General features: G+C 44.9%; 1 protein-coding gene across 1 annotated transcript in view; it reads right to left on the bottom strand.

The window, feature by feature from the left end:
- Positions 1-17,500, bottom strand: part of SETD1A (SET domain containing 1A, histone lysine methyltransferase) — a gene marked incomplete in the record, with an annotated part of 96,569 nt that overhangs the window by 1,138 nt on the left and 77,931 nt on the right. The window contains 2 exon segments of the mRNA XM_073635764.1: positions 1-848; positions 6,859-6,996. The exon segment at positions 1-848 is cut by the window's left edge and continues 1,138 nt beyond it. Coding sequence (XP_073491865.1) covers positions 675-848; positions 6,859-6,996 — 312 coding nt within the window.

Raw genomic sequence — 17,500 nt, 5'->3', positions numbered from 1 at the left:
GTCACACCCATGACGGGTCTTGATAATGAGGGTTTCACAACCTAAGTTTAGGGTTCTAGGAAAGTCTAGGACTTTCAGCGTAAAAGCCTGAAAAAAACAAAAAAAAAAAACAAAACAAAAAAAAACACGGGAGGGTCCACATCTCTTGGCTGCTGCCCTGTATAAATAACATACTCCCAGAAAGGAATAAAAAGAACAGATAACTGAATTATATAGAAAAATAGGCCAATTAAAATGGCTAGCAAATAAAAAAATTAACATATATTTATGTACAGATAAGTATTCCCCCCCTCCCCCCCAATGGGACTGAACGAATGAAGTGGAACGACTGTCACGGTACAGATCTGGTCAATGTTGTAAAGTATAGGCGTCTTAACGCCGTCTTAAAGTGCCATACATAGGCCAGGCTGCTAGAATATTCAGGTCCAGAGAAGAAAAAAAAAAAAAAAAACATTCTAAATACCCACAAAAAAATACTAGGTACTGCAACGGGCACCGACCAAATGCCAAGTTGTCTTCATACTGGAAAAAAAATTAGGCAACAGGCCTGGATGCTTCTAAAAAGGTTGTCAGAAACAAGTCCTATGCCTATTATGACCTCCAGAGTCTGTCGTTTTGGCCACAGTAAGCAGTTATGCGGAACCCATGACCAGAACCTGCAACTGGGCTTGCAGCTAATTCAAAGTCCCCCGGCAGTTTTCAGTCCCACATAAACAGGGAATTTTGTTTTCTTCGATGGGGAATTTGTAGTCGTAGGTGATCTCCTCATTGACGTTGATCGCCTGCTTTGAGTAGATGACAATTTTCTTTTGAGACTCGATGGTGATGACTTTGGCGTAACAGTTAGGCTAAGAGAAAGGAAAAAAAAAAAGTTTCAATATAAAAAAAAAAATGCAAAGTAAAATCATATATGTTCAAGAATGAAATAAAATTAACATAGAAAAAAAAATAGCAGGTAAACATGAATGCTGCATCTGTTCGCAGCTTCTGCCAAGGTTACAGTTTGTCATTTACAACTTTCAAAAGAGAACCTACAGTCTTAAAGAGGAACTGCAGTCTGCTCCCATAATTTGTGGTAAAAACCATCTTTGCCATTCTGAAGCTTCCCTCCAACCACTTTGCATATTATTTTATTTATACCGTGATTCTGTACTTGCCAAATATGCTGTAGAAATCTCCCTCCACTGAGTCTGGCTGAAACCATTTTAACTGTGGGCAGCTGAAGATGCTACCTTTTCACTTCCTGGATTTACACAGAGGCACACCTCCAGCTCTGCAGCTTTCATTGGCCCTCTTATGACTCACCCCCCTCCCCTTACTGGTAAACTTACAAGAGTGAGAGAGAGCTGTGCATGATGTCTTAAGCCTAGGCATATTTCCAGACAAGAAACAGGAAGTGGGCTGTATAAAAGGTATTTACTGGCAGAAAAAAAAACTAACCATTTCAAGAAGCATTCACAAAATAGCCAGGAGTTTGTGGACACCTGACCATCACCTCTTCCTGTGGTCACACCTCTAGATGATTAATATAAGACAGAAAAGTTTTTAGGAGCACAAACCCCCCACAGTTTATTACTGGCACCAAATCCCGGAATAGAATAATAGCAGCCAAAGAAGTTGGGACTTTTTAGGTGCAAAACAATTGGAGAAATATTAAATATAATAAAAAGTTCCTTTATTTTGGAGGAGCAAAATAAGAATTTACACATTAAAATATCAGAAAAGGGGGTAGATACAAAAATGGCAAGTACAGTTAGTTACAGTAACACAGCAATGAAAGATGGATTTCCCAACATGTTTCGCCCATGTGTCGGGCTTCCTCAGGGGATGCTGGTCACATACAGAGTACAGTGCCTTCTATATCTCCTAAAAGGGGGGAATGTTAAAACTGCTGAGATGACTAGATGTTTCTGTTGTGTCAAAGAAAACACGCTCTGAAGGTGACCATAGATGGTAAAAAAAGACCAAAAAGGCAGGTTCAGCAACTGGCTTAGTGGCAGGGACCACACACCTCCAGAGATTCAGATCACTTTCAAAAAAGTATCTGGATAAAGAGAACAATGTGCATGGGTCCCTCAGTTCCCGCAGCTGGATAAAGAGAGCAATGTGCGGCTATTAATATAAGACGTTTTAGACTTTAACTTTGAACTTCCAACCTTGTGGTGACAGTTTGGGGAAGGCCTTTTCTGTTCCAGCAGGATTGTGCTCCTGTGTCAGATCTATAAGGACGTGGTGTGAACAGTTTGTTGTGGAGGGCCTCAATTTAACCTCAACCCTACCGAACACCTTTGGGATGAAATGGACGCCAACTGCGACCCAGGTCTTCTCATCCATTGTCAGTACCTGACCCCACAAACTCCCAGAAGAAGGTAGTAGGGGGTTAGGGAATTTGTATCAAAGGCCAAGGTACTGGAAAAGGATGTCCAACAAGCTGTGCTGGTCAGGTGACCACAAATGTTTGCCCATAAACTGTATGTTCACAGCCATCAATTCTAAGTGAGACATACCAGAGTATCAATAATTCTACCCACAGGGTTGTTTAACCGCTTGCCGACAGTATAACCTAGATCAGTGATGGTGAACCTTTGCACCCCAGATGTTTTGGAACTACATTTCCCATGATGCTCAACTACACTGCAGAGTGCATGAGCATCATGGGAAATGTAGTTCCGAAACATCTGGGGTGCCAAGGTTCGCCATCACCGACCTAGATATATGGCAGCAAGGCGGCTCTCCTGCACCAGACCACGTGCCTAGTATGTCATCTGGCGCTTCCGGGTAGGGGGCGTGCACCGCCAGGGACCTGGCTCTGCTGTGATTTTACAATAGATTACCGCCGGCACCCGCTGATCGTCCGGAACACACACTATGTAAACAAGGCAGAGCCCTGTCCTGTCAGCGGGGGAAGTCAGATTTTCTTTCCCTGCAAAGCACTTCCCCTAGTAAAAGCACAACATACAGTACACAAACACTGGCTAGGCACACATTTAAGCCTTTGATCAACCTAGATATTTAACCCCTTCCCAGTCAGTGCCAGTAGCACAGTGACAATCCAACATTGGATTACTACTAAACAGAGGTCTCCTCTCTGTACAGAATCCATTAAGTGAACAGTTAAGAGGACAATGCCATGTTAAATGAATGATGCAATAGGGAGAAGATTCCAGGGATATTTCGATAACATCTGGCAGCCATTACACATATGCTTATGCAGAGGTTAACACGTACTAACGCCAAATAGATTGATGTTAAAAGGAAAATCAGTACTATGAGGCCAAGAGAGCAAACCCTGGTCACAGAGGAGCAACCCAGGCTTGCCTAGTGAGCCGTCATTTACAGCCTATAGCAGAGTTGATGTATCTGTAGGTAGCAAAGGATAAAAGATCCTCTGCTGGGACAGTAAAAGCCTGTGCACATGCCACATGATGATCTTCTGGATGAAAATGACATTCAGTGCAAGCCGTGCCATGCGTGCCTTAGGCTGCCGATCCCTGTGACAAGCCACGGACAGTCAGCTCACAGGAGACATCTCTGTCCTGAGTAAGCAAGGCTAACATTATAAATATTTCCTAGCAGTTCACAAGTAAAGTCATGAAACAAAGATTGGACAAACTTTTGCAAAAGCTCAGCTGTGCGCACACAGTCTGCACACAGAATTTAGTCAGTGCAACTTCCTAGATTGTAAGCTCTAAGGAGCAGGGCTCTCCGATTCCTCCTGTACTGAATTGTATTGTACTGTCTGCCCTAATGTTGTAAAGCACTGCGTAAACTATCGGCGCTATATAAATCCTGAGGACCTTCAGTCATTTTTTCATCTTTCCATCTTAAAATCTTCTGCCCTTGTTGTTGTTTTAACTTTGGATAGTAAATCTTTTTATTTTTCTGCCATTAAATATCTTATACAGCCCACTGTTTCTTGCCTGGTCATTAGCCTAGGCTTATGACATCATGCACAGCTCTCTCACTCTTGTGAGAGTTTGCCAGGAGAGGGGGGTCATAAGAGGGCCAATAAGAGCTGCAGAGCTGGAGGTGTGCCCCTGTGTAAATCCAGGAAGTGAACAGGCAGCAGCTTCAGCTGCCCACAGTTAGAATGGCTGCAGCCAGACTCAGTGGAGGGAGATTTCTGCAGCATATTTGGCAAGTACAGAATCCCAGAATATATAATAAAATATTATGCAAAGTGGTTGGAGGGAATTTTCAGAATGGCAAAGATGTTTTTATTACAAAATATGTGAGCAGACTGCAGTTCCTCTTTAAGGTGGCCCGTAGATGGATCGGAATTCAGCCGGTTCAGAATTTTGATCCATGTGTGGCCCATTGTAGTTGAGCAGAAATCGATACGGTACCAATTGACTTCTGTTCAACCGCCCTGTTGGATAAAAGCTACTTGATCAGCGGGTGCAGTGCTGATCTGTGTATTCTGAGAGCAGGGGAGTCTCTGCTATCAAAAATAGTGCAGGGTGGAGGATTCTCCCATCCGCCTCAAATATGTGGATGGGGTAATCAGTTCAGTTATTTTCATTCAATCCGCTGGCTGTATGAAAAAAAAAAAAATCCTGAATCACATATGGCCAGCTTTAGGCCCCATTCACACTTGCAAATAGGGACAGTTACCAATTACATGCGAGAGACCCAGTGAGGGTTCCCGGCAAATCAGCAGTCCTAAAGAAAGCAATAGGAGGCTGACAGCTCCCGCAACTAAAAGCAGCTTCATCAAGGACCAATCATTCGCAGGTAATCACTCCATGAGTCATTACATGAGAGCAGCTGCAATTAACTATAGGAGCTGTCAGCTTCCCATTGCTTTCTTTAGGACTGCCGCCCACAGCTAATAACCGGGAACCCCCCCTCCAATGGGTCTATGGCACGTATAGTAATCGGTAACAGCCCTATTCGCAAGCGTGAATGGGGCCTAAAATGGGACTTCTTATAATCATTATGGCACATTTACTTGGTGGACCTTCTAACTTCTATGGCAAACCCAATCTTCATCTGTGACCCGTTTCACTTTTATATAGCAGAGAATGTAGTGTTGGATGGAGAAAGCACTGGCGTTAGCAACAAGTGCATATAAGCCTGGGTTCACACTATTGCGAAAACCGACATTGCATGCGATTCGCACCGTATTGCTGTGCAGATCACATGCTATGTCTGTGCGACGTGAATTCAACCATACAGTTTGTATGGCTGAATTTGCATTGCATTCACGTTAAAATGCTGCAGAAACCTTTTTTTTCCTGCACTGGAATCAGATTGCATCCGATTCCTGTCCAAATACACAGTTAATACTGTGACCCGATCTAGGGGTGTCATTAAAGCGGAGTTCCACCCAAAAGTGGAACTTCTGCTTATTTGTCTCCTCTCCCCCTCCGGTGCCCCAATTGGCACCTTTCCGGGGGGAGGAGGGACAGTCTTTGACAGGTATCCTGTTCCCACTTCTGGGAGTCCGGGCCACAACCCTTGACATCACCGCGGGGGCTCCCTCCTCCTCTTCCTGTCGCCGGGCCAGTATGAGAGAGGAGCGGGGCCACGCACAGTAGGGTTCCCGGCGTGAAGCTGTAAAGCTACACTGCCGGGTATCCTTACCCGCAATGGCAGCGGCAGCACCCGACTTTGCTGATGGAAACAGCTGCGGTGCCGGCATCACTGGACTCCAGGACAGGTAAGTGTCCTATTGTTAAAAGCCAGCAGCTGCAGTATGTGTTTTTTTTTGGGCAGAACACCGCTTTAACTTTGTATTGACACCCGCAGCGGTTCACAGAGGGCAGTGTTGCCTGCGAGGAAGATGCAGGAACCCGCACTGGAATCGAGCTGGTTCCCGCATCGCAATAGTGTGAACCGGGGCTAAAGCCAAAACTTTTTTGCTTAAATTCTGGAGGGAGTAAAATAAAATTAATTTGACATAATAAGATTAAAACCACTGTCAGTTTATTTTTGCTGTCTATTTCCTGCTAAGGGGGGGGGGGGGGGGGGTTCCTTTCACTTCCTGTTCCAAGGATACAATGGGAAGTGAGAGCGAATCTTTACAAATTCAGGGAATTCCTGTCTTGGGAATTTGCCCCCAGTAGAAGATTCAACCTAGTCTCTAGTGATCACTGTAATATGTTGGGCTTTCCATTACATTCTGTCTTCCGGACAATGGTCACCAGGACAAATTGAGAGGGTGACTCTGTTCACCAGGGAAACAGTCGACCATAAAGTTCTAACCCTTCCACGCTTAAATAAAAAAAAATAAATAAAAAAAATTTTTTTTTTTTGGAAAAAAAAATAATAATGCATGTACATCTTTTTGTGCATTTATTATTTTCTTGGAGCCTGTAAAAGCATTTCACCAGTGATCAGCAGATCTGTCAGTGTATGCCATGCATGTTCTCAGCAGATCTGCCAGTGTATCTGTGCGCCTGTACATCCCGTACGGGTAAGCAGATACAATCTGACAAGAATAGAGAATGAACTACCACAGCGCCGTGGAAGTTCAATGAAAACCCCAAGACAACAGTCGCAAAGGCTGCCGGACCTTGTAGTTCTCCAGTGACGCAGCCTGGCGGGTGGAGCCCCACTCGGCCATCATTTTGTAAAATTGCGACAGCTAGCTGGGGAGAAGATCCCCGCTAGCTGTCAGATGGGAGATTGGGGAGATGAGGGGCCAGCCCGTTTGTAACATGTTACACCGTGAATATGGGTGTAACATGTTACAAAAGATGAACTTATCCTTTAAACATAAAAAGCTTTGGCTATACATAAACTTTAAAGCATCTCTATACATGGTGGAGGTTGAAAGAGCATTCCTGAGATATGAAGTATTTTACGTTTTTTTTTTTTTTTAATTTTGCTTTTGAAATCAAATAGTATGCTTACCGTGCAGCAGTGATTTATAAATCTGGCCAAGTTGCCACATTTGGTGGCGTCTATGATGGTGTCCTGGTCGACACGGAATAAATAGCTGCTTCCGATCCCTTGCTGAGCGTACCTCTTCTCCCTCATGTCCGCCACCACCTAGAACAGAGAAAAACAGGATTGTTATCAGCAAGAATAGAAAGTCATGCTAACCTTGTTCTTTCCCAGACTCCATCCTCTTCCCTCCTCCATAGCTGGGATCTGGGCACTCACCGGAGCAGAGCCAACCCAACCTAGCGTAAAGGTTTAACCAATTCATGTCTGACAGGTACTTACAGTAGATGGGTAACCAACATACCCGCAACATCCAGAGTGGTACCTTTAACAATGCTTCATTATCAATAAAAAAACAACGAGGGCATTTACGTGAAGGTTGGTGACCCCATTATACAATTTGTGAGGGGTATAATAGATTCTATGGAGTATGAAAAGCTGTGTCAGCTATTGGGATGGGGAAAGCGAAACTTCTGGAAGAAGCTGCTCACTGATCCTTGGTTAGATTGCCTATATCTTGACTCTATATCTGCCTGTGTTTTGTCACATATGGTGACCCATCACATTTGGCTACCCGCTGGAGTGCGTATGCGCGACACCGCCATGTGCGTTCCAACACTTATATAACTTTTGTCACTTTTAACACTTTAAGTGTTTAAAAAAAAAATAAAAATAAAAAAAAAAAGTGTTAAAAGTGTTTTTGTCACTTTTAACACTTTTAAAATGTAAAGTTTTAAAACGGTTGGGAACGCATATGGCGGGGTCTCACATGTGCACTCCAGAGGGTAGCCAAATGTGATGGGTCGCCATATGTGATGAAACACCTGCATTTAAAAAAAAGAAGTACAGACAAAGCTATTGAAAATATTGATGTAATAAAAAACAGTAGAACAATTATTGTGCAATCATTTTATTCTACAGGGTGCAGCTTTCAGAAAATGTTAGGAGAGGGGCTTTGAGTAATCTTCATACCTAAAAGTGCATTCCAGAAAAAAGGAAAGGCTCCGGCAGCAAAAGGGTTAAAGTAAAAAGTAATGCGGGTGACGGAGATCTGGCAGACAGAAGTGGAGATTACCATTATACTAGCCTGGCACTCCATGTGAATGTTATATAATGGGTGTAATCAGATCTGATTTAGAAGTACCTATTTTATATCTCTATATTGAGAATAGGGAAGATTAGCGCTTCTTGTGCAATGAACAGCAGATACAATCACACAAGGAGATCAGATGGTTGAAGTCTGAATAGGTGAGAGAATATTCCATACATATACTTTACATAAAACAACAGTCATCAGCTGAAAGCTCACACAAGACTGATCACAGGGGAAGTAGACAAATATTTCTCTCATTATTCCTTTTATAAGCTTCATTGTAAATATTTACACAGCACACAATGCAGAGAAGCAGGTTCTGGTTATTTACTGGGTTGGCCTGAAGGGGAGGAGGAGGAGGGGATCACGGACATAAACGAGGCCCCCGATTGGTTGGTTTATCAATTCTAAAGCTGGCCATACATGGATCAAAATTTGGCCGGGTCACCAGGGAATGGCTGAATTTTGATCCATGCATGGGCAAACCTGGTTGTACACAAGTATATCCATCGATCGATTTGTGTACAACCAGCCTGTCAGATTTTCCCCCAAATGATTAGTGCCGCTTGCTATAGCCAGCATCACCGATGATTCTGTTCTGTCGGAAGGGAAAGCTCGCCACCGGCAGAACAAACTAGCACTGTGGGAAGGATTCTCCCGTTAACACCGACTGTGTTGATCGGGAAATCAAGCAATTTCCCCACTAAACTCATCTCTTCAGAGAAGCCCATCTGTCCCCCATCTAACAACTGTACATTTATATTCCCCATCAGCACATCCCCCACAGTTATTACCTCTTGTATCTATTGACCTTCCCTCTTAGATTGTAAGCTCTAAGGAGCGAGGCCCTCTCATCACTACTGTAATAAAGTGTACTGTATTTGTACTGTCTACCCTCAAGTTGTAAAGCACTGCGTAAACTGTTGGCGCTATAAAACTCCTGTGGGAAAAAAGGAAAGAAGGTCGCACGATCTATGGCCCTTTCACACCGAACGCAGTTGGATGAATTTTAAAACGGAACTCCAACTGCATAGACATCCCAAAATCCAGGTAATCCTATGGGCAGAATTCACATTATTGCAGTTCAGGAAGAGGAAGAAGCAGCTGCATTTTTCCACAACGAGGCGAGGCGAGGCGCCTCCCCCGAGAAGCGAGGCGCCTCCCCCGAGAAGCGAGGCGCCTCCCCCGAGAAGCGAGGCGCCTCCCCCGAGAAGCGAGACTTGTTTTTTTTTTCCAATTATATCACTTTGTTTTTTTAGGTATCCGAAAAGGTATGACGACATTTGACGTCGAAAGAGCCCCAAACTGTGTCGAGAACGGGGAAGCCGTACCAAAACCACAGTGTCGCCACCCTCACGTCTCCAAAATTCACAGGTCAGTAACAAAAAGTCAAATTTAAATCTTCTGCTAGGCATTCATGGGGGGGGGGGGGGGGGGGGGCGGGGGGGGGGCCACGACACACATTTAGGTCACATTTCACACAAATGAGAGACTTGTCATCAACCTCCACTAAGCAGGGTCTGCAAGAGACACCCTCCTCTGTCACCATTTTTCTCTTGGTGTCAGGAAAACTTGTCAGAAGTGACTCATTATAAAATAGCAGAGTAACAGAAGGGACACTTAGTGCTCTGGACTGAGAAAAGTACACACTATAGGAGGTATATGCTGTGTTCATATTTCATGGCTGAGGTTTACAGCCACTTTAAGGTTTGGTGTGTTGTGCGTTTGTATTGACTTGCACACAGCTGCTGGCTGGGAGTGAACATACAACAGTGGCTCTATACAGCTCTGCAAAGGAAGGCGAGTGTCCCTGAAAAGAGAAAGAATCACCAGTGCTGAGTGGACTTGATGAATCTAAAGGATAGCACAATTGCAATAAATCAAGTATTGTATCTTGTACATACTGCAAGACCCCTTTTCACACTGGAGCCGCCTGTGCGCCTGCGGTAAATCGCTGCTTGTTTTAGCGCCGATTTACCGCTGTTTAAGCAGCGCTTTTAACCCCAAAAAAGGCCTCAGTGTGAAAGGGGTCTAAACCTTCAACTCACAAACCTAATAATCAGGTAGATTGTGGCAATACAATCACGATCTGGTTGCTGAGCATTCTTAAAAAAAAAAAAAAAAAAAAAAAAAAGGAGCATTGCTCTACGAAGCCTGCACATCGCAACCAACAATCAAATCTGTCCTGGTAGGGGAGGTTCTCTAGATTAGCCTTCGCCAACCTTTTGGACCACTAAACTCACAATTTTGAATCCTGCGGACCACCAACATAAATTTTACATGCCTTATACACACAATTCTCTGGTTCTCCGCCCCCCCAAACTCTTCATTACACTGCTGCCTTACACAGAGTCATCATTGGATCTCACCTCCCTATCCAGCCATCTACTGTCTGCCCTTAGGTTGTAAAGCTCTGTGCAAACTGTTGGCGCTTTATAAATCCTGTATAATAATAATGTGCTTGAGCTCTGTGCTCCCTCCCACAGTCTGTGATCAGCATTGCCATTGGAAGCCCCCTCCTTCACCTCCCCTGCTCTCTGCACTACTCCCAGCACCTCCCTCTGAGTTCACAGAAGCCGGTGTCCTATCGAAAATAGTCCCCCATCCGCCCTGTAGTGCGCAGGCGCTGAGACCATCGGATAGTGTCCGCCCTCTAGTGTGCATGCGCTGAGGAGACCATCGGATAGTGTCCGCCCTGTAGTGCGCATGCGCTGAGGAGACCATCGGAAAGTGTCCGCCCTGTAGTGCGCAGGCACTGAGGAGACCATCGGAAAGTGTCCGCCCTGTAGTGCGCAGGTGCCGAGGAGACCATCGGATAGTGTCTGCCCTGTAGTGCGCAGGCACCGAGGAGACCATCGGATAGTGTCCGCCCTGTAGTGCGCAGGCGCTGAGGAGACCATCGGATAGTGTCCGCCCTGTAGTGCGCAGGCGCTGAGGAGACCATCGGATAGTGTCCGCCCTGTAGTGCGCAGGCGCTGAGGAGACCATCGGATAGTGTCCGCCCTGTAGTGCGCATGCCATGAGGAGACCATCGGATAGTGTCCGCCCTGTAGTGCGCATGCCATGAGGAGACCATCGGATAGTGTCCGCCCTGTAGTGCGCATGCCATGAGGAGACCATCGGATAGTGTCCGCCCTGTAGTGCGCATGCCATGAGGAGACCATCGGATAGTGTCCGCCCTGTAGTGCGCAGGCGCTGAGGAGACCATCGGATAGTGTCCGCCCTGTAGTGCGCAGGCGCTGAGGAGACCATCGGATAGTGTCCGCCCTGTAGTGCGCAGGCGCTGAGGAGACCATCGGATAGTGTCCGCCCTGTAGTGCGCAGGCGCTGAGGAGACCATCGGATAGTGTCCGCCCTGTAGTGCGCATGCCATGAGGAGACCATCGGATAGTGTCCGCCCTGTAGTGCGCATGCCATGAGGAGACCATCGGATAGTGTCCGCCCTGTAGTGCGCATGCCATGAGGAGACCATCGGATAGTGTCCACCCTGTAGTGCGCAGGCGCTGAGGAGACCATCGGAAAGTGTCCGCCCTGTAGTGCGCAGGTGCTGAGGAGACCATCGGATAGTGTCCGCCCTGTAGTGCGCAGGCGCTGAGGAGACCATCGGATAGTGTCTGCCCTGTAGTGCGCAGGCACCGAGGAGACCATCGGATAGTGTCCGCCCTGTAGTGCGCATGCCATGAGGAGACCATCGGATAGTGTCCGCCCTGTAGTGCGCAGGCGCTGAGGAGACCATCGGATAGTGTCCGCCCTGTAGTGCGCAGGCGCTGAGGAGACCATCGGATAGTGTCCGCCCTGTAGTGCGCAGGCGCTGAGGAGACCATCGGATAGTGTCCGCCCTGTAGTGCGCAGGCGCTGAGGAGACCATCGGATAGTGTCCGCCCTGTAGTGCGCATGCCATGAGGAGACCATCGGATAGTGTCCGCCCTGTAGTGCGCAGGCGCTGAGGAGACCATCGGATAGTGTCCGCCCTGTAGTGCGCAGGCGCTGAGGAGACCATCGGATAGTGTCCGCCCTGTAGTGCGCAGGCGCCGAGGAGACCATGAACTCTACACGGCACATGCGCACTTAATAACACATTCTCACACGCTCCCGATGCTCATACAACTTACAAAGGGCGGTGTGCCTACAGAATGCACAAATCCACCCCCTCGAGCATTGGGAGCGTGCAGGAGCGTGTGACAGAATGTACGATTCATTGCGCAGGACACCGGCAGGACAAAAGAGGCATTGGGTATCAATGCGCGCTGACAGTATTGACCGTCAGCACGCATTGAGAACACAATACTGGAAACAACATTGGCCAGTATACATCCAACACAATGTTGATTTGCAGCAGAACCCTTGGGGACCACCAAAATTTTCCATCAGTGGTCCACTGGATGGCGACCACTGCTGCTCTAGGCACCCCAATCAAAAAAAAAAAAAAAAAGCAATGGCGATCAGCCAGCAGGGGGCCAGATCAGCCCATCAACTGAAAGTCAGTTGCTGTAGAGCAGGGGTAGGCAACCTCGGCCCTCCAGCTGTTTTTGAAACTACAAGTCCCATGAGACATTGCAAGACCCTGACAATCACAGGCATGACTCCTAGAGGTAGAGGCATGATGGGATTTACTGTTTCACCACAGCTGGAGGGCCGAGGTTGCCTACCCCTGCTATAGAACATAGTTACATAGTAGGTGAGGTTGAAAAAAGACACAAGTCCATCAAGTCCAACCTATGTGTGTGATTATGTGTCAGTATTACATTGTATATCCCTGTATGTTGCGGTCATTCAGGTGATTATCTAATAGTTTCTTGAAGCTATCAATGCTCCCCGCTGAGACCACCGCCTGTGGAAGGGAATTCCACATCCTTACCGCTCTTACAGTAAAGAACCCTCTACGTAGTTTAAGGTTAAACCTCTTTTCTTCTAATTGTAATGAGTGGCCACGAGTCTTATTAAATTCTCTTCTGCGAAAAAGTTTGATCCCTATTGTGGGGTCACCAGTACAGTATTTGTACATTGAAATCATATCCCCTCTCAAGCGTCTCTTCTCCAGAGAGAATAAGTTCAACGCTCGCAACCTTTCCTCATAACTAAGATCCTCCAGACCCTTTATTAGCTTTGTATAGAAGAAGGCCTACTGGCAAAGAATCGGGCTAAAAACCTCAGGAACTCCGACCTCCCTTCAAAGCAATTAACCGCCTGCCGACCGCTGGCCGTCAATTGACGGCCAGGCGGCGCAGCTCTCGTTGCGGGCGGACGTCATATGACGTCCTCGCTTTCTTGGGCCACCAGGGGGCGCGCGCGCGCCGTGTCACTAAGCACCCGGTGCGCGTGCCCGGCGGCCGCGATCTCCGCCGGGCACCCGAGATTACCGGTAACACAGCAGGACCGTGGATCTGTGTGTGTAAACACACAGATCCACAGTCCTATCAGAGGAGAGGAGACCGATGGTGTGTTCCCAGTACAGGGGAACACCAATCGGTCTCCTCCCCTAGTGAGTCCCCGCCCCCTACAGTTAGAATCACTCCCTAGCAACACAGTTAACCCCTCGATCACCACCTAGTGTTAACCCCTTCACTGCCTGTCACATTTATACAGTAATCAATGCATTTTTATAGCACGGATCCCTGTATAAATGTGAATGGTCCCAAATATGTGTCAAAAGTGTCCGATGTGTCCGCCGCAATATCGCAGTCACAATAAAAATCGCAGATCGCCGCCATTACTAGTAAAAAAATAAAAAAAAATAAAAATGTTATAAAACTTTCCCCTATTTTGTAGACACTATAACTTTTGCGCAAAGCAATCTATATACGATATATATACTATATTGCGATTTTTTTTTACCAAAAATATGTACAAGAATACATATCAGCCTAAACTGAGAAAAAATTTGTTTTAAAGAAAAAAAAAATTGGATATTTATTATCGCAAAAGGTAAAAATTATTGTGTTTTTTTTAAAACTTGTCACTCTTCTTTTGTTTATAGCGCAAAAAATAAAAACCGCAGAGGTGATCAAATACCACTAAAAGAAAGCTCTATTTGTGGGGAAAAAATGATAACAATTTCATTTGGGTCGAGTGTTGTATGACCGCGAAATTGTCATTCAAATTGCGACAGCGCTGAAAGCTGAAAAATGGCTTGGGCAGGAAGGGGGCGAAAATGCACAGTATTGAGGTGGTTAAATAAATAAAGGAGATCCAGTAGTTTTTCTGACGTAAGTAGCATGACCTGAGAAAATGGCTCCAAAAGTATTTGGCAGATTGCCCTGAGGGCTCACATATCTGATCTAATATGATGATACTTCTGGTGCCAAGACACGCTCATCACACTAATCCTCTTTCTATTAAAAGTGAATCTGGAAAAATAATAAAACCAAAATACTCCTGTGACAGACAACCGGTTATACAGCCCTGGCTTCAGTTTGCAGCATCTTAGCTCCATTGCAAAGTAATGCTGGCCAAAGGATCTTTACATAACCGCGTCCAATGCGCCATTCCGTGGTTTCTCCTGCCGGACGCTACGCCACTACAGGACGCTCAGCTCGGAGCGCTACCAGGATCAGAGCGGTCAATCTTGTGGCCTTTCTGGTCCAGAAAGAAGCTGATCAAGTACACGCTGTGCTCCGTCCTCCACTAAAGAGTGCCGGGGTGACATCACCAGTCTAATATATCTCTGGGGTCTCCTCAACCACTTCCTATCCGGGCCAATTCCGTCACTTCTCTACCACATGTGAAATATACTTTTTGCTTTGCTAGTAGATTACTTAGAACACCCAATTAAAAAATTTTTTTTTTGAGAATATATATATCCTCTCTGCCAATCCCTTCACTGGCTTCCCCTACCCCACTGTGTAAAATTCAAAATGCTAACCATAACCTACAAGGCCATTCACAACATTGTCCCCATCTACATCACCAACCTCATCTGCAGATATCGCCCAAATCGTCCCCTCTGCTCCTCCCAGGACCTCCTGCTCTCTAGCTCCCTTGTTACCTCCTCCCATGCTCGCCTTCAGGACTTCTCCAGAGCCTCTCCCATCCTCTGGAATTCCCTGCCCCCAGTATGTCCAATCAGCCCCTACCCTGTCCACCTTTAGGAGATCCCTGAAAACTCATTTATTCAGGGAAGCCTATCCCACACACCACCTAACTGTCCCTGAGCCACCCCCCATCAAATCATTCTCTGCAGCTATTACCTTTTGTACCACACCCCCCTTCCCTTTAGAATGTAAGCTCTACGAGCCGGGCCCTCCTGTACCTTTTGTATTGAACTGTACTGTAATTGTGTTGTCCCCCTTATACATTGTAAAGCGCTGAGTAAACTGTTGGCACTATTTAAATCTCGTATAATATATAGATAGATAGATAGATAGATAGATAGATAGATAGAGAGAGAGAGAGAGAGAGAGAGAGATTTAGCAGAGGCCCTATAGAATAAAATGGTGGTTGTTGCATTTCCTTATATCAGAAGGTGTTTGCGCAGCGGTTTTCCAAATGCAATTTTTGGGGAAAAAAATTAAAAACTTTCATGAATTTTACCTATTTTGATGATGTTACTCTGAGTAAATGTAATGCTTTTGCGCGTAAGCACGGGGGTGCTTTAAATTCTTACCGCAAACCGCCGTCATTGTATGTCAGTAGTTTGACGTAGAATATCAGGGTTATGGTAGCAGAAAGCTAACCAAAGAAGGTCCAATCCTATCCCCTCAGTAGCATGGAGCCAAGTGAGGGAAAAGATGGCCCCCCACTCAGCTCTATAACATGGGATGACGGAAGCGACTTCAAAACGTCACTTCCACCCAATGGTCCTTAAAGGGGAATTTTTTTTTAATAAAAAAAAAAAAAAAAAAAACACACATTTATTTGTATTTATTTTTTATTGCATTTAAGTGTAAATGTGAGATCTGAAGTCGTTTTTGACCCCAGAGCTCACATTAAAGAGGTCCTGTCATCCTTTGTTTTCTATTACAAGGGATGTTTACATTCCTTGTAATAGGAATAAAAGTGAGCCAAATTTTTTTTTTTTTAAAAAGACAGGTGTAAAAAAATAAAATAAAAAGTTAAATTAATAAGAAAAAAAAAAAATGTTTTAACCGCCCCGCCGAGTTTGCGCGCAGAAGCACACACATATGTAAGTCGCGCCCACACATGAAAACTGTTAAAACCACACATGTGAGGTATCGTTGGAGAGCACTAATTCAAGCAAAAGACCTCCTCCAACTCAAAACTGGTAACCTGTAAAAATTTTTAAATGTCGCCTGTGAAGTTTTTTAAGGGTCAAAGTTTATCGCCATTCCACGAGCGGGCGCAATTTTGAAGTGTGACATGTCAGGTATCAATTTACTCGGCGTAACATTATCTTTCACAATATTAAAAAAAATTGTGCTAACATTACTGTTGTCTTTTTAATAAAAAAAAAAAAATATATATATATTTTCCAAAAAAATTGGCTCTTGTAAGACTGCTGCGCAAATACGGTGGGGGACAAAGTATTGCAAGGGCCGCCATTTTATTCTCTAGGGGCAGTGATGCCGGACCTTTGCACCCCCAGATATTTAATTTGCCATGATGCTCCACTATACTGCAGGGTGCATGAGCATCATGGGAAATGTAGTTCCAAAACATCTGGGATGCCAAGGTTCAGTATTACTGCTCGAGGGTGTCCAAAAATTTTTTTTTATATATTATAATATAAATATATATATATATATATATATATATATATATATATATATATATATATACATATATATATATATACACACACACACACACATACACACGCACACACATACACTAAATAATTTTCTAGCAAAAAGACTGATTTTAACGTAGTAAACAAGTTTAAAAAATAGGGCCCGGTCCTCAAAGTGGTTGTATACCCAAATTTGACATTTTTACCTACATGTAAGCCCTGTAAGCCCTCTCACAGGACCAGAGCCGCGAACCTGGAAGACATGCCGAGGGCAAGATGTCAGCTCCCTCAGCGTGGCCCGGGGCTCCAATACGGGGGGCTTTGTTCTGAGGTAAGTATTTCATAATGAGCTAGTATGCGGTGCATACTAGCTCATTATGCCTTTGCCTTGCAGGTTTTTTTTTTTTTTTAATGTGCGGGTAATACAACTGCTTTAAGTGGTTAAACATACTTTTTATTATTATTTATTTTACACAAAATGCAGTCACCACATCTAATGATTGGTAAGCTGCAATATATTACATTTTTGGCTTGAATACCGCTTTATGACTTGATGTGTTTGATATCTATTTACTGGACACAAACCTCATCTTTTATATATTTCATTAACAAATAAAATGTGTTAAAAATCCAAGTGTTTTATTTTCTACTGGAAATATTGATGTAATAAAAACAATAGAACAATTATTGTGCAATCATTTTATTCTACAGGGTGCAGCTTTCAGAAAATCTTAGGAGAGGGGCTTTGAGTAATCTTCAGACCTAAAAGTGCATTCCAGAAAAAAGGGAAAGGCTCCGGCAGCAAAAGGGTTAAAGTAAAAAGTAATGCG

Source organism: Aquarana catesbeiana, linkage group LG06 (genome assembly GCF_042186555.1).
Source record: "Aquarana catesbeiana isolate 2022-GZ linkage group LG06, ASM4218655v1, whole genome shotgun sequence".
NCBI classification, from domain to species: Eukaryota; Metazoa; Chordata; class Amphibia; order Anura; family Ranidae; genus Aquarana; species Aquarana catesbeiana.
This window is presented reverse-complemented; position numbering and strand designations above follow the sequence as displayed.